Source organism: Sciurus carolinensis, chromosome 5, assembly GCF_902686445.1.
Source record: "Sciurus carolinensis chromosome 5, mSciCar1.2, whole genome shotgun sequence".
Classification (NCBI taxonomy): Eukaryota; Metazoa; Chordata; class Mammalia; order Rodentia; family Sciuridae; genus Sciurus; species Sciurus carolinensis.
The window spans coordinates 85,861,671-85,884,226 of NC_062217.1; the positions used below are offsets into that span (position 1 = coordinate 85,861,671).

Genomic DNA, 22,556 nt, shown 5'->3' on the forward strand with positions numbered 1-22,556 from the left:
CTGGGATCATCGTAGAGGAGGCAGCTCAGCACAGCGCTTGGACTCGGAGCAACCACTGGGGCTCCGGGCGGCTGCCTGAGGAGGAGCTGCGTGGTGAGCTGTTTAGACTCAGAGTAATCGCTTCTGAACACTGGGGGGTTGCCCGGAGGAAGAGAGAAGCATGGCGGGTCGCTTGGTCTAGGAGTGACTGCATCAGAGCCACAGGCAGTTGCCAGAGGAGGAGGCGAGTGGTGAGTTGATTACACTCAAAGCGACCGCTCCTGAACACCGGAGGCCTGCCTGCAGGAGGAGCACGGTGGGTCACTTGGTCTCGGAGCCACCGCCCCTGAACACCCGGGGGGCTACCCCGAGGGGAAGGAGGAGGAACAGGGCGGGTCACTTGGGCTTGGAGTGACTGCCTAGGGCTACGGGAGGTTGGCGGGAGGAGGAGACATGAAGTGAGTTGCTTGGACTCCTAGTGACTGCGACGGAAACCGGGCCGCTGTCCAGTGGAGGAGGTGTGTGGCGGGTCTCTGGGTATCGGAGCTATTGTACAGGGCTCCAGGTGGCGGCTCAGAGGAGGGGCCGCATAGCCTGGCGATTAGGTGCAGAGTAGGGTCCCAGGAGCTAGGTGGCTTCTTGCTGGAAGAGCCGCACAGAGACACGCCTAGGGGCGGAGCGAAGTTTCCAGGACTGCGGGCAGATTATCTGGGAGAGGCAGCCTAAGGAGACTTGCCTGCGAAGGGTGAGGCTCCCAGGCCCAGGAGGTAGGTCCGGGCCCCTGGGAACGTTGCAGAGGAAGACAGCCCAGCCTAGGCGGTAGTTGTAGATTGAGGGGAACCTCTAGGAGGGGAACTGACCAGCAAGACGTCCCCACCGAGTGAGTCTTCCCTACCAGGAGAGGTTTTCCCACAGGGGAGGTTAAACCAGAGACACAGGCACAAATAGACTTTGCCTCAGCCCGCAGCCTAGTTCCCCGTTGGATGACCATTGGTCAACAAGTGGAGACACCTCTGACCAATAGCAGGGAATATACGCCACCTGAGGGTCACCACCCTAGAGAGGCAGCTTCTTCGTGGAGCTCCGCATTATCAACTTCCTCCAAGACTTCAGGCTACTGAAGGATAAGAGGGGATATACTAGCAATCTTCAGGGACATTATAAGTCGATAGAGGAAATCTACAATATCTTAATGACCCACTGATTCCTGAACAATATGAGAAAACAAGGGAAAAAAATGCCCCAAACAAATCTAGATGTTACATCAATAAAATCCAACGACAGCATGGCAGAAGAGATGACAGAAAGGGAGTTCAGAATGTACATAATTAAAATGATTAGGGAAGCAAACAATGAGATGAAAGAGCAAATGCAGGCATTGAATGATGAGATGAAAGAGCAAATGCAGGCATTGAATGATCGCATCAATCGACAGTTAAAAGAGCAAATTCAGGAAGCAAAAGATCATTTCAATAAAGAGTTAGAGATATTGAAAAAAAACCAAACAGAAATCCTTGAAATGAAGGAAACAATAAACCAAATTAAGAACTCCATAGAAAGCATAACCAATAGGATAGAACACCTGGAAGACAGAACTTCAGATATTGAAGACAAAATATTTAACCTCGAAAACAAAGTTGAACAAACAGAGAAGATGGTAAGAAATCATGAACAGAATCTCCAAGAACTAGGGATATCATGAAAAGGCCAAATTTGAGAATTATTGGGATTGAGGAAGGCTTAGAGAAACAAACCAAAGGAATGAACAATCTATTCAATGAAATAATATCAGAAAATTTCCCAAATCTGAAGAATGAAATGGAAAATCAAGTTCAAGAGGCTTATAGGACTCCAAATACACAAAATTACAACAGACCCACACCAAGGCACATTATAATGAAAATACCTAACATACAAAATAAAGACAGAATTTTAAAGGCTGTGAGAGGGGGCTGGGGAGATAGCTCAGCTGGTAGAGTGCTTACCTCGTAAGCACAAGGCCCTGAGTTCGATCCCCAGTACCGGAAAAAAAAAAAAAAAAAAAAAAAAAAAAAAAAAAAAACTAAAGGCTGTGAGAGAAAAGAACCAAATTACATTCAGGGGGAAACCAATACGGATATCAGCAGATTTTTCAATCCAGACCCTAAAAGCTAGAAGGGCCTGGAACAACATTTTTCAAGCTCTGAAAGAAAATGGATGCCAACCAAGAATCTTATACCCAGCAAAGCTTACCTTCCAATTTGACGATGAAATAAAATCTTTCCATGATAAACAAAAGCTAAAAGAATTTACAAAAAGAAAGCCAGCATTACAGAACATTCTCGGCAAAATATTCCATGAGGAAGAAATAAAAAACAAAGAAGCAAATCAGCAAAGGGAGGAATTATCCTAAAGGAACTGTCAAATAAAGGAGGAACCAAGATGTGTCAAAAAATAAATAAATAAATAAATAAAATTTTAAATATGAACCAAATGACCGGGAATACAAATCATATCTCAATAATAACCCTGAATGTTAATGGCCTGAATTCATCAATCAAAAGACATAGACTGGCAGATTGGATTAAAAGAAAGATCCAACAATATGTTGCCTGCAAGAGACTCACCTCATAGAAAGAGATACCCATAGACTAAAGGTGAAAGGATGGGGAAAAACATACCATGCACATGGACTCAGCAAAAAAGCTGGAGTATCCATCCTCATTTCAGATAATGTGGACTTCAAGCCAAATGTCAGTCAGAAGGGATAAGGAAGGACATTTCATACTGCTTAAGGGAAGCATAAATCAGCAAGATATAACAATCATAAACATCTATGCCCCAAACAGTGGCTCATCCATGTATGTTAAACAAATCCTTCTCAAATTTTAGAAACCAAATAGACCATAACACAATAATACTAGGTGATTTTAACACGCCTCTCTAACCACTGGACAGATCTTCCAAACAAAAATTGAACAAAGAAACCATAGATCTCAATAACACAATCAATAATTTAGACTTAACAGACATTTATAGAATATGCCATCCAACCAAGAGCGAATACACTTTCTTCTCAGCAGCACATGGATCCTTCTCTAAAATAGACCATATATTATGCCACAAAGCTAATGTCAGCAAATACAAGAAGATAGAGACACTACCTTGTATTCTATCAGATCATAATGGATTGAAGTTAGAAATAAATGAAAGAGTAAAAAACAGAAACTACTCCAACACCTGGAGATTAAACAATATGCTATTATATGATGAATGGATAACAGAAGATATTAGGAAGGAAATTAAAAAATTCTTAGAGGTAAACGAGAACAAAGAAACATCATATCAAAATCTCTGGGACACTATGAAAGCAGTACTTTGAGGAAGATTTATTTCATGGAGCGCATTTAATAAAAGAAGTAAAACTCAAAAAATAAACGACCTAACACTACAGCTCAAAGCCCTAGAAAAGAAGAACAGACCAACACCAAAAGTAGTAGAAGACAGGAAATAGTTAAACTCAGAGCTGAAATCAACGAAATTGAAACAAAAGAAACAATACAAACAATTGACAAAATAAATAGTTGGTTCTTCGAAAAAATAAACAAAATTGATAAACCTTTAGCCACACTAACAAAGAGAAGACGAGAGAAAACCCAAATCACTAAAATTCGGAATGAACAAAGAAATATCACAACAGACACAATTGAAATACAAAACATAATTAGAAGCTATTTTGAAAATCTATACTCCAACAAAATAGAAAATTTCGAAGACATCAACAGGTTTCTAGAGACCTATGAATTGCCTAAACTGAACAAGGAGAACATACACAATTTAAATAGACCAATTTCAAGTAATGAAATAGAAGAAGTCATCAAAAGCCTACCAACAAAGAAAAGTACAGGACGAGATGGGTTCTCAGCCGAGTTCTACAAAACTTTTAAAGAAGAGCTCATTCCAATACTTCTCAAAGTATTCCATAAAATAGAAGAGGAGGGAACCCTCCCAAACTCATTCTATGAAGCCAATATTACCCTGATACCTAAACCAGACAGAGACACATCGAGGAAAGAAAATTTCAGACCAATATCCTTAATGAACATCGACGCAAAAATTCTCAACAAAATTTTAGCAAATCACATACAAAAACATATTAAAAAGATAGTGCACCATGATCAAGTGGGTTTCATCCCAGGGATGCAAGGTTGGTTCAACATCAGGAAATCAATAAATGTCATTCACCATATCAATAGACTTAAAGTCAAGAATCACATGATTATTTCGATAGATGCAGAAAAAGCATTTGATAAAATACAGCATCCCTTCATGCTCAAAACACTAGAAAAAACAGGGATAGTGGGAACATTCCTTAACATTGTAAAGGCCATCTACGCTAAGCCCATGGCTAATATTATTCTAAATGGTGAAAAACTGAAAGCATTCCCTCTAAAAACTGGAACAAGGCAGGGATGCCCTCTTTCACCACTTCTATTCAATATCGTCCTTGAAACTCTAGCCAGAGCAATTAGACAAACCAAAGAAATTAAAGGGATACGAATAGGAAAAGAAGAACTCAAACTATCCCTATTTGCTGATGATATGATTGTATACTTAGAGGAACCAGGAAATTCCACCAGAAAACTGTTAGATCTCATAAGTGAATTCAGTAAAGTAGCGGGATATAAGATCAATGCACATAAATCTAAGGCATTTCTATACATAAGCGATGAATCTTCAGAAAGAGAAATTAGGAAAACTACCCCATTCACAATAGCTTCGAAAAAAATAAAATACTTGGGAATCAATTCACAAAAGAGGTGAAAGACCTCTACAATGAGAACTACAGAACACTAAAGAACAAAATTAAAGAAAACCTCAGAAGATGGAAAGATCTCCCATGTTCTTGGATAGGAAGAATTAATATTGTCAAAATGGCCATACTACCAAAAGTGCTATACAGATTCAATGCAATTCCAATTAAAATCCCAATGATGTACCTTACAGAAATAGAGCAAGCAATTATGAAATTCATCTGGAAGAATAAAAAACCCAGAATATCTAAAGCAATCCTTGGCAGAAAGAGTGAAGCAGGGGGTATCGCAATACCAGATCTTCAACTCTACTACAAAGCAATAGTAACAAAAACGGCATGGTATTGGTACCAAAATAGAAAGGTGGATCAATGGTACAGAATAGAGGACACGGACACAAACCCAAATAAATACAATTTTCTCATACTAGACAAAGGTGCCAAAAATATGCAATGGAGAAAAGATAGCCTCTTCAACAAATGGTGCTGGGAGAATTAGGAAATCCATATGCAACAGAATGAAACTAAACCCATATCTCTCACCATGCACGAAACTAAACTCAAAATGGATTAAGGATCTCGGAATCAGACCAGAGACCTTGCATCTTATAGAAGAAAAAGTAGGTCCAGAGCTTCAACATGTCGGCTTAGGACCAGACTTCCTCAACAGGACTCCAATAGCACAAGAAATAAAAGCAAGAATCAATAACTGGGATAGATTCAAACTAAAAAGCTTTCTCTCAGCAAAGGAAACTATCAGCAATGCGAAGAAAGAGCCTACAGAGTGGGAGAAAATCTTTGCCAATCATACTTCAGATGGAGCACTAATCTCCAGAATCCATAAAGAACTCAAAAAACTCTACACCAAGAATGTAAGTAATCCAATCAACAAATGGGCTAAGGAAATGAATAGACACTTCACAGAAGAAGATCTACAAGCAATCAACAAACATATGGAAAAATGTTCAACCTCTCTAGTAATAAGAGCAATGCAAATCAAAACCACCCTAAGATTCCATTCTCACCCCAATTAGAATGGCGATTATCAAGAATACAAGCAACAACAGGTGTTGGCGAGGATGTGGGGAGAAAGGTACACTCATACATTGCTGGTGGGGCTGCAAATTAGTGCAGCCACTCTGGAAAGCAGTGTGGAGACTCCTTAGAAAACTTGGAATGGAACCACCATTTGACCCAGCTATCCCACTCCTTGGCCTATATCCAAAGGATTTAAAATCAGCATATTACAGAGATACAGCCACATCAATGTTCATAGCTGCTCAGTTCACAATAGCCAGATTGTGGAACCAACCTAGATGTCCTTCAATTGATGAATGGATAAAGAAAATGTGGTATATATATACAATGGAATATTACTCTGCCATAAAGAATGATAAAATTATGGCATTTGCAGGCAAATGGATGAAACTGGAGAATATCATGCTAAGTGAGATAAGCCAATCTCAAAAACCAAAGGAAGAATGATATCGCTAATAAGTGGATGAGGACACATAATGTGGGGTGGGAAGAGTTAGTGTTAGGTTTAGAGTTAGGTTTAGGGAGGAGGGCAAGAATGGAGGAAGGAAGGACTGTATAGAGGGAAAAGAGGGATGGGGGGAAGGGAAAAAATAACAGAATGAATCAAACATTACCCTATGTAAATGTATGATTACACAAATGGTATGCCTTTACGCCATGTACAAATAGAGAAACAACATGTATCCCATTTGTGTACAATAATAAAAAATAAATAAATAAATAAATAAATAAAATTAAATATATTTTCACTACTCTCACAAAACATTATCTTATTTATTTGAAATCCTTGAAAATCACTGACCCAAATGTCTACCTGAGAATCTCATTAAGATAACCATCCTAACTGAGCATGAATATTAACAATCTTCAAGCCGTACAGCCATTGGATAGTGAGTTTGCAATTATTAAACCATTAAAAAACAGTTAATTGAATAATAAGAGATCTTTGTACAAGAAAAGATGAGTGTCTCATGAATTAGAGATTATTATCTATTTGATTCTGGGTATCTAAAAAATAATCAGATTTTAAAAATAAGAGATAAGGCAAGGGCTGGGGTGTGGCTCAGTGGTAGAGCGTTTGCCTAGCACATGTGAGGCACTGCATTCGATCCTTAGCACCACATAAAAATAAATAAATAAAATAAAGTTTAAAAAATCTGTATAAATTTATTTTTAAAAAAGAGATAAGGCAAAAAGAAAAAAAAAAGACTTTAGTGGGGACAGAAGGCCAGAGAGAGGTTAATCAACAGGTACAAAGTTTTAGGTAGAAGTAAGAAATTCTGACATGTTACTGAACAGTAGGATGGTTAAAGGTAATGATAATGTATTGTATGTTTTAAAAAGCTAGAAGTTTGAATGTTTTGCCATAAAGAAATGATGTTTGAGACAGATGTGCTTAATCTGATTAAACACTACACAAGGTATACATGTATCAAAATATCACAAGGTACCCCATTAACATGTACAATGTTTTTATGTATCAGTGAACAAAGTTTTAAAAATTTACTAAAGAAAAAAGGCTTTGGAATTCACAAATCTTGGCTAAAATAATTTTTTTGGCAGATATTTCAGTACTTACTGAGTAAGTTAAATCCAAATTGATATTTTCTGGAGTTGTAACTTGTTCCCGTTGTCTCACCAGGACTCTCTCTTTTCTTCCTGCATCTTTTGCCTTTTCTAAGGCCTGAAATCATATTTACATTTTTTAAAATCAATTCTGAGCATTCATCAACTTTTATTCATTAGGGAACTATAACATGAAGGTTGGCTGAATTCATTTTCCAAGACAAACTTCCCTCTGTACTCTTACATAAATTTCCTTGAAAAAAAAAAAAAGAACACAGAATATTTGTTTAAACTGGCGCTCACCATCACAGAATTGTCTGTGTGGTTTTCTGAGAAAGGAGGAGAGAGTATGAACATGAGTATGTAGAGTATATTTGCACCATGTCAAGATTCTCTGCCATATGCCTTCCACCACCTTTTGAGTTTGACCATGCCTACCTACTTACCTTTTCTTTCCTCCCAATTTCTTAGTTTTTAGGTATTTTAATTCAATTTTGTGAAGTAGGAATTTAAATATGATTTTGTTTCTTATTTAACATTCTTCTGGGATACTCAAAATACAAGTGAAAGGATAACTGCTGCCCAATATTACAAGAGATGCTTAGGTTGGCTCCTGTACTACTCAGAATGTCAAGAACATTACATTGATTTCCACAGAAAAATTCAATAAGAGACTTTGCTTTTTTTAGAACTAAATAAAAATAGCACCAGTTCTACAAGCAATGAAAGTAGGTTTTTATATTGAACATTTCTCTCTAATTGTATGCATTAATCTGATAACTGAGTCACAGAAATTATATTTATATGGTAGGACAAAGTAATGAGAACAAAGCATATTAAAAAATTGAATTTTAAAAAGCAGAATTTTAAAGAGCAGAGCAGACATAATCTCTACACACTTCATAAATTTCAATTCCTATTACTTTATGAACTTACCAATTTTAAGTCTCCACAACTGTTAGCAATACAGCTTTCTTCTACCAACTCATTTACTTTCTTCTCTAATTGTCTAATCTTTTCTTCTGGACTGTTGAAGAAAAAAGCAGGTGTAATTTAAATCATTCAACTAATAATAATTTATACTAAAATTGCATTTACTTTTAATACTGTCCATAACATGCTCTTTAAGAACAGGTGACAGATAAGACAAATGTATAAATGGCATTAAAGAACAAAGGTATTGCTGGTTTTGATAAATATATTATACAATTAATTATTCATAATTATAGTAAAAATAGCTAATGTTTATTTAGCACAAGTATATTAAGAGCAAAATACTTTACTATAAAAATTTTGTTTACTCCTCATATTTGCACTTGACACGAGTACTATCATTATTTCTGTTACTAAAAAGGAAACTATGTGAAATTTAAGTATTTTGCTCAAGTTAGTAAGATATGGAGCCAGGATTCAGACCCAACTAGGGCACTCCACCACTGTTGCTACTATATTACTACCACAAAGGAGAAGTAGATTTTTTTTTTTGATACTGTGGTAAATGAAAACTTTACCTTATGGCTAGGAAAACTGAACGTCCGCCCCAAAAAATTACTTATTAGAAAGATGCTATAGAGAAAAATTCTAATAAGGTAAATAAGTTTTAAAATCCTGGCTTTGTTAAGAGCAAATTATTCCAGGGCTATGGGTCCAGTTCAGCAGTAGAGCACTTTCCTAGGAAGAATAAAATCCTGGGTTCAATCCCCAGCACGACAATCAACCAAACAATATTTTTAAAAAGAGCAAATTATCTCCAAATCAGTCACATTTCAAAATAACACTGATGTTTTACTACTACTTTCTTCTGCCTTTAATAAAATTTCACTACAGATACATTCAAATGGATGATAGTTGTCTTAACTCTCTACAAATGAAGTCTTTAAAAGAATACAGTAGTAAATGTATTTTGCTATTCTAATGTCTATGGAATCATATTCTTTAGGGAAATCTGGGCCTAAGACTGTAAATTCTATTAGTTTTTCTAAGATCTTTAAAATTCTAACTGAGCAAGAACACAATAGATAAAACTTTTATAAAAGTTACGATGAAATTTAAATGCTATTTTCTAGTTGTCTGAAACATCTAATAAATGTCTTTAAATGTTACGTATAGATTATTACTAAACCAAAAATGTTAATGTAAAAACTCTTAAGAGAACTTTATGAAAGACATTCAAAGTAACCATTCTGTTCCTAACAAATATGGAGAAAATGAAAACTATATGCAGATATGGCTGGATATCTACTTAAAAAGAACCTGCCACCCACCCTTCTTCCTGGCACAGGGAACCTAAGTCAGTCTAGAGTATCTCATTCCTTATTCTAGCATTCAGCTTAACCATGGGCATATGATGCACTGCACATCTGCTTCGGATAGAGAGCTCCTGCAAAAATTTTCATTGTTTTTAAAAGGAACTAGATGTTAATATTTTAACACTGTCATGTATTGATTTACATCATTATCTCACAGATATCACAATGTTCCACTTGACTAAAGAATCTACGTAACAGTAAAACAAACTATTGGGTTAAAAAGAAAAAGGAACTAGGACTAGGAACTTTCTGCCACTGAACTTTATCAATTACACAGAGAATTTTGAACTCTTACTACTCTTCTGGCAGCATAATGATGGGCAGGCTCTTAGGAAAAGCCAAGAGAATCAAAAAGAAGCTGAACCAGGGATAATGTTATTGAGCAGTTAAATTTACCTTCCCTTGAAATGCCCTGTCTCCACAATTCTCACTATATGTGTTCTTTTAAGTTGGTTTTCTGTTGTCTATAGCTGAAAAGATCCTAAATGACATACTTAAATAAAAGAATATACTTTTATTAGCAAACATGCTGTCATTAATGAGTGTACAAAATAAAACGAATGTGTACAGAAGTTCCTTGTTAGCCAAAAAAGGGAACTTAAGTAACTTATACAATAGCCCCAAACATGGGCTTTAAGAATTACCATTTTAAGCCATATATTATATAGAAGCAAAACAGTGTAGTTGGTTAATAGATGAGCTCTGGAACCAAACAACTGGGTTTGAATCTGAGTCATATTCTTTATTAGCCTTAGCAAGTCAAGAGCTCTGTATTTCTGTTCCCCCTCTATTAACTGGTGACAGTAAAAATTCCATATTTATGTGTAACACACTTGGAACAGTACCTGCACACATCAAGTACTAAGTATATAGCTGAATATACGGTATACTATCATTTTTTTAGTTACTGTCTAGACAACAGCACAAAACTAAGTTAATTCTATAAAAAATTATATTGTTCCAACTGAGGATGCAGCTCAGTGGTAGGCAAGTGCAAGGTCCTCAGTTCAATCCCCAGCACCAAACATAGACACAGACACACACACAAATTAAATTGCTCAATAATATGATTAACTTGATATGTGTTCTCTTCATTTATTCTTTTAAATGTCCTTTTATAATAATCATGACATTTATAATCACATTTGGTCTTTGAGAGAATCACTACTGATACCCATAAAACTTAGACATCATCAAGTTAAATAATATTGCAACAAAATTGCATAGAACACACATGACTATTCTTAGATTTGATTTATTTGCTAGTTCCAAGAATTAGGGATGGTGTTTTGATTACTGTCCTGCTGGGACAAACTTTTTAAATTACACATCTGAAAAATAAAAATCAAAAACATGCAGCAACAATAACAAAATGACAACATAAGGACTTGCATACCTATCTTCGTTTTTGGTTTCCAAAGGAGGAGCAGGGCCTCTTGACTGACCAAGTGGGTCAAATGCAGAGCCTGAGACACAATTCAAGAGTTCATATTTAGTTTGTAACCCAGAAAAACTGAACAAAATATGAAATTTTATCCCTTATTTCATTTACCTACTTATTAAATAATTTAGATTCCGTTTGTTAAATGGAAATAACATTTATTAAGTCTACATAAATATTTTATGTCAGAAAATTGGTAAGATTATTAACATACATGAAACTATGTAAATAAACTTGTGTGTTAACATATAAAAGATAGTCTCTTAGCATTTACTTTCTCCCCCACAGTGACCTCTACCTCTATCTAGTATGAACTCTAAATTATTGATCAGGTGAGTTATAATCTGATAATGGCTTTCTAATTTTCCTTAATGGTGTAATAAACAATAACATCATAATTTTATGTCTTAATCGTTCCGTAGCTTCTGTAATTAAATACTATTTTCATCTTTCATTTTTTAAACCAAGTTCTAACTTATATAAAATAAAATGCACATATTTTATCAATACATTGTGATAAATCATAAAGGGTTTTAATTACCACTCCAACTGAGCTATAAAACAATTTCAATACCCCCTTCCTCTTTTTTTCTTTCTTTTCTTTCTTTTTTTGTTGTTTTAATACCAGGGATTAACCCAGGGGTGCTTAACCACTGAGCCATATTCCAACCCTTTTATTTTTTATTTAGAGACAAGATCGTGCTAAGTTGCCAAGACCTTGCTAAGTTGCAGAGGCTAGCTTTGAATTCAAGATCTTCCTGCCTCAGCCTCCTGAGCTGCTGGGATTATAGGCATGCGACACTGTGCATGGACCCTTCCTCTCTTAATGATACCTCAAATAAGGATCAATTATAATCAATGGCAGTTCAGATTTTATTTAAAATAAAAATGAACCAAGTGTGTTACACTGAACCAGCTTGCTGGGTGGGAGGAACTCTCCAGGGCTTGTTTTCCAAAGAAGTGTTCAGAGAACAAAACTTAAACCTCCCTATGTGTTGCAAAGCCGTTCAAAAAGTAACTCAGTAAGGCTTGTGAATGGAAATACATAGTACCCAAGTCAGCATTCTGCTTAAAAAGTAATAAATGCAGATGAGTTAAAAAAATAAAATAAAATAAAATAAAATAAAAATGAGACATTAACATATACAAAAGCAGTAAAAAATTAAAGTATCTGAAAAAAATTATTATAGAGATTATGTAACAAACCTCTCAAAGATGCTTTGGTAAAACCTGCTGCTCTCACTGCTGTCATGGGTCTAGTAACTCCATCCTTCAAAGAATAGGAATTATTTAAAAAGTATTCTCCAACAAGATCTACCTCCTATTTACAATTCTATACATGACACATATCTTAATACAGCCCCGACTGTAATTACTATCTGCTTATTCATTACTTCTGTCCCTTCATGTATCAATCCTATTTTCTCTTTCACCTATAAAGTTTCTATTCTTTGGTCTAACTCAGTTTCTCTGTTTGAAAAGAAAAAAAATAATTAACTTATTATTTAGCTACTCTCTACTTCTGGCTGATCTCTTATTTATAGCACATGACACAAATTATTGAAAATGGTAACACAGGAAAAACAGGTCTCAGCATACACATCATATATACAAACTACCAACATTTCTATATCTACTCTCCAATAGGTTTTCACTTGAGACCTCAATACATGAATCCAAAGATTTAGAACAATCTTTGAACACAAACTTTAATCCACAATTTTAAGAATCAGGCTCACTATATAAGTAATAGCTTAGCATTTTTAAATATATAATAGAGAGAGGGGGAATCTCTGGTATAAATTCCAAGTCATGAGAATGGCAAAAAAATCAACAACCATATAGCAGAGATACCTGAATAGCCCCTGTCATTGGTCTTCCCATTGATGACGTCAGGGATGTCTTGGACTAATAAATAGAAAAGATGGTTAAAAAGGTTCCTAAATACAGCTACCTTTATTTTTTAAAACCAAGTTATAGATGTTTTCTTTAAAATTTTTTTCTTCATTCTATTGGGGAATAAACTTACACATAAATTTTTTCCATTTATCACCTGAAGGTATTAGATCAAACTGTGATACTCTAAAATCAGAAGTCAGCAAACTACAACACACCGCCTTTATAAAGTTTAATTGGAACACAGTCAAACTCCATCCATTTACACACTGTCTATGGCTGCTTTTGCATTACAAAACAGGTGGATGAAGAGCTATGACAAAGACCACATAACCTGTAAAGCCTAAAATATCTGGCCCTTCACAGAAAAAGTTTGCTGTCTCTTACTCTGAAACAACACTAAAAACCAAATTTATGAATAAATGTTCAGAATGATTAATGAAAGTATGTTCCATATGACATAATGTTAGTTACATTATGTAAAAGGTTCACATAAGGGGTCATTATGAAGGTAAGTACCCTGGGCCTCTGGGTTCTGAAGCCATCTTTCTGACCCCTTAGAAAATGTTATCATAAGGACTGGGAAATGCTATTTCACCATGTGCTTCCATTTTTTATCCCTTCCTCTCTTATTTTATATAAGTTAAGGCATTCAACTTATAGATAATTTGGACAAGATATAAAGATTTATTGATTTTATAGAGTTTTATAGAGTATCTTTCCTCCAAAGATCTCTAAGGCAAGACCAAAGTATATGCCTCTGAAACACTTTTCTTAAATTTTATTTCTTCATTTATTAATTGGTAAGTTTTTTAAATAATTATCAACAATATTACATTTATATAACATCTAACTTCACATAAACTATATGAATGGAATATACATGAGACTTGGTTATACTAGATAGAAAATGAACACAATTTAAGCAACCAATATAAGGTTTACAAATAGAAAGGCAGGAAAATATTTTGATATATTTAAAGTCAAAATGTCTAAATGTTCAAAGCTATTAATCAAATTAGACTTTTTAAATGTTCTTAACTATCCTCATAACTATCCAAAATGGAAACTACACCTGGTTCATGAAGTGAAAGATAGCCCAAAATTCTTTAGAACTGACTAAAGTGAACTTAGTATAAGAAAAAGTATCTTAATATTTGCAGCTTACAAAAACCTACCCCATATCCAGTAGCTATAGGTCTAGTAACTGCCGTGCTTGGTATTTTAGCAGTTATCTTGGGGAGGAAAAACAACACAGTTAACAGAATTCTGATTAAGCTATAAAATAGAAATTGGGAAAGAAATGGAAAATACAGACTCATCGATAAGGAAGTATTTATGTAATATTTAGAATAATTTCTTCTAAATATTTCTATCTTAATATTAGGGAGCTCAGTTATTTTAAGTATTGAGAAAGAGACTTATTTTGAAATTCATTTTTTAAAAAAAGGGGACTTTAGAATGACCTAAGGTACTAATAAGAAGGATGTGGGCTGGGGATATAGCTCAGCTGGTAGAATGCTTGCTTCACAAGTACAAGGCCCTGGATTCAATCCCCAGCACCACCATCAAAAAGAAGAGGATCTGTTTTCATGCTTTCATGTATCCAACATTTACTGCATTAGTACTGATAGCCACTAGCCCACACAACAGACACAGGTTTTGAAGTCTAAGAATCTGGGTTTAAATCCCAATTCTTCAAATCTAAATTTGCTTACCTTTGTATATAAAGTATATTGATGACAAAATTGTAGTGAATCAAATAGGACCATGTGAAAGTGTGCTAAACAGGTTAGTTGTTAGGCTTATTTGTTTGACATATTTAAATATAATTCAAGGAGGAATTCTACTTCTGGCTATGGTAGACTACTGCTTTAAAAAAAAACCTTCTCACTAAAAATAGCTAAAAAGGCTAGGGACAAAAACATTTTTTTTTAATTGTTTAAATGTACTAGAGAATCATCAAGACTGAAGAATTACAGGGTCTCAAAATAAGGAAGAGAAGGGAAGACTAGAGAGGTGAACCTGCATTTGGGCTATTTTTCTCCTACAGGCATCTGTTCATTCCAAAGGCCTGGATGAGAAGCTCAGCATAGTTTTTGAAAGGCTCATAGTCTAAGGGGATAAACACTGGAGTTGAGGGCCTGCCAAGGAGGCAGCCCTGGTAATCCTCCAGGATCTAGCTTGCATCTCCAAAGACTATACCCTCAGGCAGAAAGGTAAATAGAAGTATACCAGCCTTCTTAAGGGCTGAAGTCCAACTTAGAATCATCTCAAATCTAACTGGACTAAGATGGCCAGAGATTTCTTGTGCTGCTAGGGTCATAAGTAAAAGTAAATTAATCTCTAAGTTTCTGAGTGCTGTTCTATCTAACAGAACTTTCTGCAGTATTAAAAAGCTCTATATCTGCAATAGCCACTAGCCACACAAGACTACTGAGTATTTGAAATGTGACTACTGTAAGAGGGGTCTGAATTTTTCATTTCAAATAAATGGTTACATGTGGCTAGTGTCTATCATACTGGACAGCAGAGACATAGAGCAATAAATTACCTCTATAATTTTTCATTTACAACATCTGGCATTCAATCACAAAAAAAACAGAGGCTGGGGTTGAAGCTCAGTGGTGGAGCGCTTGCCTTGCATGTGTGAGGCACTGGGTTCTAGCCTCAGCGTTACATACAGATAAATAAATAAAATAAAGGTATTGAAAAAAATATTTAAAAAAAGAACCAGACATGCAGGAAGCAAAACTAACAAAAAAAAAAAAAAAAAAATACAAGAAACACAAATGAAAAGAAATCCAGATGGGGATACCTGTAATGGAAATACATAGACTTTAACATAACCATGCTTGATATGTTCAATGAGTTAAAAGACAAGATTGACAAGTCAGTAGAGAACAACAACAACAAAACAATAAATGGTAATTATTAAATAAATGGTAGAAAATAGTGTAACATTCTGGCATTATCTAGAAAGGAGTAAAACTACTAGTTTATAAAAGATTTTCATAAGTTAAAGAGTATTTTAATGTTTAGGAAAACACCAAAAGAATGGTTAAAGAATATAAACTAGCAAGATAACAGAAGAGGGAAATGGAATAGTAAAAACCAATAATGAAGGTAAAAAGAGAGAGAAACTTCAAAGAAGCAGGAAAAAAAGAAATAAACAATAAAATTTAAACTCAGTATTTTCACTAAATGTAAATAAGATGTTTCAATAAAATAAGACAGATTTTTTTAAAAAAACTAGAACCCAATTACATGTTGCTATTGAGATACGTCTTAAACATGGATTTAGAAAAGTTGGAAGTAAAAAATGGGAAAGACGTGATGTAAATACTTGACACAAGAGAGCTTATATAACTATATCAATATATTAACATCTGACTAAATAGACAAAAAGCATTACTAGAAATAAAAATATTTCACAACAGTAAAAGGCTCAATTTGACAAATAGATGTAACAATTCTAAATATCTTCTGCAAAAAAACAAAAGAGATATAGACAAATCTTCAACAATAGTGCAAGATTTGCTTGTACTTTCCATTAATAACAGAATCAGTAGAAAAAAAATTAAAAATACAGAACACCTAAATAAAATTCTTAACATACTTGACTTAATTATACATTGTACTATATATTATACTTATCAACTGCAGAATATACATTCCTTGAAAATGCACTTTGGAGGATATTAATACATTTCAAAGAATTGTTTATGTTATAGATTATGTTCCCTAGAATAAAGCTAAAAAACAATTTAAAACAAAGACATTAGAACATTTTAGAAATTAAGAAATGTACTTCAAATAACCAATGGGTCAATGAAGAAAATGCCATATAAAGTGAAAAAAATTTTGAACTGAATAATAATTAACATATCAAGACGGGAAAATATGGAAAAATATATATCTATTAATTTTGTAGTAGAACAGATGTCTGAATTATAGGTGTGAACACATGAAGTTGTTACATGAACTTTAATCATTGGGTCTTTGCCTTCTTGTGGGCAGGTATTTTAATACTGCAGGGCTTACAACTCAATGCTTAAAAAAGTTGGCTCCAGGTCTTAGAAAGGCTAGAAGAAAAGGATACAGGTTTCCACAACTTTTTCCTTGAGAACAAACTGAGGGAAAGAGAACATTATTGTGTTTTAAGGATCACCTGATGACGACAGCTGTTTTGCTGTTGTTGTTCTTTGTTGTCCTCACTGACAGGCTCCTACACCACCTCTTCCCTTTGTCACTTTGCCCCTCACCTGCAGTGCCCTTCCTCCTATATCTCAAGGTCAGTCTCAATTTCACAGATCCTTTAATATTCAATTCTTATTTTATCTTTTAAGAAACATCTTCTAATTGTCCCAACTACTGGAAAATAACCTCTTTTCATGGTCCCACAGCAATTTATATTCTTTTTTATAACTTATTACATTATGCCTTGTAATATCTATTTGTCTATTTTATTTTCCTTCAGATGATATGAGCTAGCAAGAATTTTATTCTTCTTAAGTCTAGGATCTTTTCATTTAAAACTTATACTATGTAGGGTGTGATGAAATCATTCAACAGAAGATGAAGAAAGCTAAGTTCTTCACTGGATTAGACAAAGGGGAATGAAGGGAAGGGAGGGAGGATGGGAACAGAAAAGACAGTAGAATGAATCAGACATAACTTTCCTAAGTTCATATATGAAACACAACCAGCAAAACTCCACATCATGTAGAAGCACAAGAATGGGATCCTAATTAGAATAATGTATGTATAACATGTCAAAATACATTCTACTGTCATGTATCTCTAGAAAGAACAAATTAAAAGACACCAAAAAATAATTAACATTAAAAAGAAAGAAAGCCAAACTATATCCCAGTTCACACAAAAATGAGACCTTGGTTTTTCCAGGCTTAAGTTTTCTCATCTGTAAAATAATGATCTCTGAAGTCACTTTTTAAGATTTTTGAAGGGTCAATGGTTTTGATATAAGGTGCCCCCAAAAGCTCCTGTATTTCTGCAGAAATATAGAGGTAAAATGATTGAACAGATTGGTGGTAATTATAGGCAGATGAGGCATGGCTGAAGGAGGTAGGTCATTTGAGGGGTGGGGGACATGTCCTGGAAAGGTGCATCTTTTCTGTGGCCCCCTTCTCTCGCTCTGCTTTCTGACCCTGCCATAAGTTGAGAATCTTTCCTCTACGGGGCTCTTCCTCCATGACTGCTGCCTCACCTTGCCTAGAGCAATAAAGTTATTCACCTATGGACTGAGATTTCTAAAACCATGAGCCCCAAATAAATTTACCTTCCTGTAAGTTTTTCTTGTCAGGTATTCTGATCATAACAACACCTTAAAGCTGACTTAAAGCAGTCAATCTGGCAAAATTACAAAAGTAACCTTAAAACTAAAATACCAGCTGTGGAATATGTAGTGAAGAATTGACTTTACCCAGAGAGATGTCTGGTCTTTTCTCTTGGCTACCGGGAGGTGATCTCCAGGCCCCTATATGCTTGATAGGAATGTTTTTGTTTGCCTGGGGGCCTTGATCACTGGAAGATCTAACAATTGATCTATGGTAGGAGCACTGGGACATATCAGTTTTCACTTTCCAGAGATACCAATCTGGACCTCTAGGAGGGGCTGGAGCCCAAAGGGCAGCTACAGGAGCAGTATGTGATTAAGTTCCATCAAATTTTGGGACATCGAAATCTTGGGTAGACTTCCCTAGTTGGCAGTATTTTGTGAGTACTGTCAGAAACAGTGGCCAAAAAGAGTTATCACCGCCCCTGGCTCCACAGAGAGAGGATAATCAGAAGCTCTACGTGTGGACTACTCTCAGATTCTGTCCTATACACCTCCTTCCCTTGGCAGATTTTAATCTGTATCCTTCCCTTGCAATAAACTTGAAGTATAATAGATTTTACTGAGTTCTATGAGTCATTCCAGAGAATTATTACACCTGAAGGTAATGCTGGGAACCCTTGACTTTGCTTGCAACTGCTCTGAGAAATGAGGGAAGTCTTACGGAGGACCCTGACCTATACAACTAGGCAAACTCATTTCAGGGAACTATGCTAAATTCATTTACACTAAATGAGATGGGGCAAACTACTCACCAAGATTCTTTTCAAGTTAAATGGTCTAATACTAATCATTGATTTTTTACTAAATTAGACTGTGTGCCAGGGAAGATAGAAGAATGAAAAAAAAAAAAAAAAAAGTAAAGGAAGAAAAAAACAGAAGGGCACCTCATTTTAAAGCAGAGGAGTTGCTGCATCAGGGTTTCCCAACCTTGGCAGTACTGACCTTTTAGGGTGGTTAATTCTTTATTAGGGCAACCGACCTATGCATTACAGGATGTTTAATAGCATCTGTGGCTGCTACCCACTATATACTAACAGCACCCACTCAGGCTACAACAACCAAAATTATCTCCAAATATTGCTACTTGTCCCCGGAGGTGGGGGTAGGCCAAAACTGCCCCCAGTTGAAAATAGCTGCTATAATGCAGGGAGAGAAAAGTCATTTTTAAAAAGAATGTTAGGCAGAGATCATTAGAGAGAAAACTTCCAATGCTTCACTACTTTACTTAGTCCCAGCCTTGATTATTTTTGACTATAAAATAAGCTTGGCAGATTTTGTGTACCACGGAAAACACATACCTATGCTTCACATGACATAATAACTAGCAATTTATATACCAGTGGAAGATTAATCAATGGGGAATCATTAATATAAGAAGGAAGCAATATAGATATTAAGACCCAATATTTTGAAGGAATAATATTTCTGTCACTTTAAAAAGTAGAAAGGCAAATATTTTTAAAATAATGTTTCAGGAAAACATATTCTGAGGTTTTACATATACAACACTTATATTTTCAAAAACATAAAGAAACCCTTTGATTTAACATACTTTAAAATTATGTGTACAACTATTAAATGTGCTATGGTTTGAATGTGGTTTCATGTAGGGAATATTTCTCAAGCTTATCTGACAGCAGTCGCTGACACCATGGTCTAAGTAAGCCAAACAGTCTGAACAGAGAAACTGAGGTAATAGTATAGACTCGCCAATGAATGAAGATCTTTGCAGCTGTTGAGGCTGAGTTTGAGCTGAGGGGAGGCCTCGCTCTGTCATGCATCCCAGAAAGCTGTGATGTGAGCTCACCCACGCTGCCCTGCCTCATGCTGTGTGCAGGAGCTTACCTTCCCTGCAGTCCTTGGTCTCAGACCTATTGCTGGGCAGAATTGCTTAGGCATGCTTGGTTTGTTTACACGACCTCTACGTATAGTTCACCTATAGACTGACTCTGTTATACTTTAACAAGCATGTTAACCTGATTGGATAATGTGCCTCTCTCTCTCTCTCTCTCTCTCTCTCTCTCTCTATATATATATATATATATATATATATCCTGTACAACCCTAAATAAAATTAGATCTGTGCCTCCAGAGCCTGGTCTCCTACGCCTGAGTAAACGCACTAGGTAAGGTAGGTGTCATTCGTCCTCAACCTCAGTGAACCTCGTCTCTGAACATCTACAGTTTCATGTGTTGGGGGCATGGTTCCCAAAGTGGCAGTACTAGGAGACAATGTGGAACCTCTAAGGAGGCCCAGTGAGAAGTCATTGGAGTTCTGCTGCCAGAGGGGAATACTGGTCTCCGAAAGTGAGTTCTCACAAGAGTAAGTAGTTTAAAAAGTCTGAGCCTAATCCCTAAATTCTTCTCTAGCTTCCTTTTCAAGATGGGATACTTCCTCCCACCCATGTTCTGCAATGTACCATGGAGCCCTCACCAGATCCTGTACCATGCTTAGTTCTTTTAGCTCCCAGACTTTTACAAAGTTGACCTGTTTCAGGTATTTCATTTCAATAAGGGAAAACTGACTAATAAAATATGTCAAATAAAAATAAGAAAAATTTAAAATTCACTTATTGGGTACACTGAAATCTACAAAACAATGGTGAAGGAAACTAAAGGTGATGCAAATAAATGAAAAAGACATCAAAATTTCATGAATTGGAAGACTACATGTTGTTAAGATGTTGTTAAGATGATACACAGATTCAACCTAATCTCTATCAAAATTCTAACATTGTTTTTGTTGAAATAGAAAAATTTATCCTGAAATTCATATGAAATATCAAGGGTCCCTAAGAAGTTAAAACAATTCTGAAAATGAGGAACAAAGTTATCAGACTCACAATGCCTGATTCCAAAACATTACAAAGTATAGTAATCAAAACAGTGCGGTACTGGCATAAAGACAGATTAAGGAAACAGAAGAAACCGTAGAAATAAACCCTTCCATATATGGTCAAATGATCTTTAACAAGGATGCCAAGACTATTAAATAGGGAAAGGACAATCTTTTCAACAAATGGTACTGGGCAAACCAGATATCCATATGTAAAAGAACAGAGTTAGACACTTACATTACACAAATACAAAAAAGTAACTCAAAATAGGTCGAAGGCCTAAATCTAAGGTCTTCTATAATCTACAAAACTCCTAAAAGAAAATACAGCAGAAAAGCTTCATGGAATTAATTGTGGCAATGATTTCTAGAATATGACACCAAACACATAAGCAACAAAAACAAAAATAGACAAGTGGAACTACATCAACTAAAAACCTTTGCACATCAAAGAATACATACTATCAACAGCATGAAAATGCAACTTACAGGATAAGAAAAATATCTTCAAATTGTGTATCTAATTAATTAATATCCAAAATATATAAAGAACTCCTAAAATTCAATATCAAAAATAGACAATTCTCCATTGACAGATGAATGGACAAACAAAATATGGTACATAAATATAGTAGAAACCTTTAAAAAGAGGAAATCCTGTCACATGCTACAACATGGATAAGACTTGAGGACATTATCTTAAGTGAAAGAAGTCAGTCTCGAAACATAAAAACTCCATGATTTCACTTATGTTAGGTACCCAGAGTACTAAAATTCAGAGAAATAGAAAGCAAAATGGTGGTTATTGGGGATTTAGGAAAGGGGAGAAGACAGGGCATTGTTGTTTAATAGACAGAGTTTCATATTTACAAGATGAAAAAATTCTGAAGACCTGTTTCACAGGAATGTGAATATACTTAACACTACTGATCTTTATGTTTCAAGATAGTTAAGATGATAAATTGTATGATATGTGATTTTTACCATTTTTTAAAATTTCACTTACAGGAGGTCTTCTGCCATGACTTGTTCTTACTGCTTGCTGAAAACCTGTATCATTCTCCAATTCCTAAAATGAAAAGGCAAATTTAACATTCAAAATAAAAAGAGAATTGGAAAAAAAAAAAGTTTAAGCTCCTCTGGTGTTCAGGATACTCTATAATTCATCTTATCCTTGATGCTGACATCAGGGTTGGGACTCAAGCACTCCTGTCCTCAAATCTTTCCCCAAATATCAAGGCTACTTCCTTTCCTACTAAGAGTACTGATGTTATGTTAGTTAATTTTAAGGGCATTTTATTGAGTATTATCCAAAAGGTCAGTATCATAATGCCTGT

At 35.3% G+C, this 22,556-nt stretch overlaps 1 protein-coding gene across 3 annotated transcripts in view; it reads right to left on the reverse strand.

Moving 5' to 3' along the window:
- The window catches only part of Ift88 (intraflagellar transport 88), a 157,310-nt gene that overhangs the window by 126,032 nt on the left and 8,722 nt on the right, over positions 1-22,556 (reverse strand). For 2 of the 3 annotated variants that reach the window (XM_047552615.1, XM_047552612.1), the window contains exons 3-9: positions 22,226-22,288; positions 14,200-14,256; positions 12,980-13,033; positions 12,332-12,395; positions 11,081-11,150; positions 8,312-8,402; positions 7,389-7,493 (exon numbers count right to left, since the gene is read on the reverse strand). In XM_047552615.1, coding sequence (XP_047408571.1) covers positions 7,389-7,493; positions 8,312-8,402; positions 11,081-11,150; positions 12,332-12,395; positions 12,980-13,033; positions 14,200-14,256; positions 22,226-22,288 — 504 coding nt within the window. The remainder of the gene's footprint in view (positions 1-7,388; positions 7,494-8,311; positions 8,403-11,080; positions 11,151-12,331; positions 12,396-12,979; positions 13,034-14,199; positions 14,257-22,225; positions 22,289-22,556) is intronic. The other variant, XM_047552613.1, reaches the window with a different exon arrangement.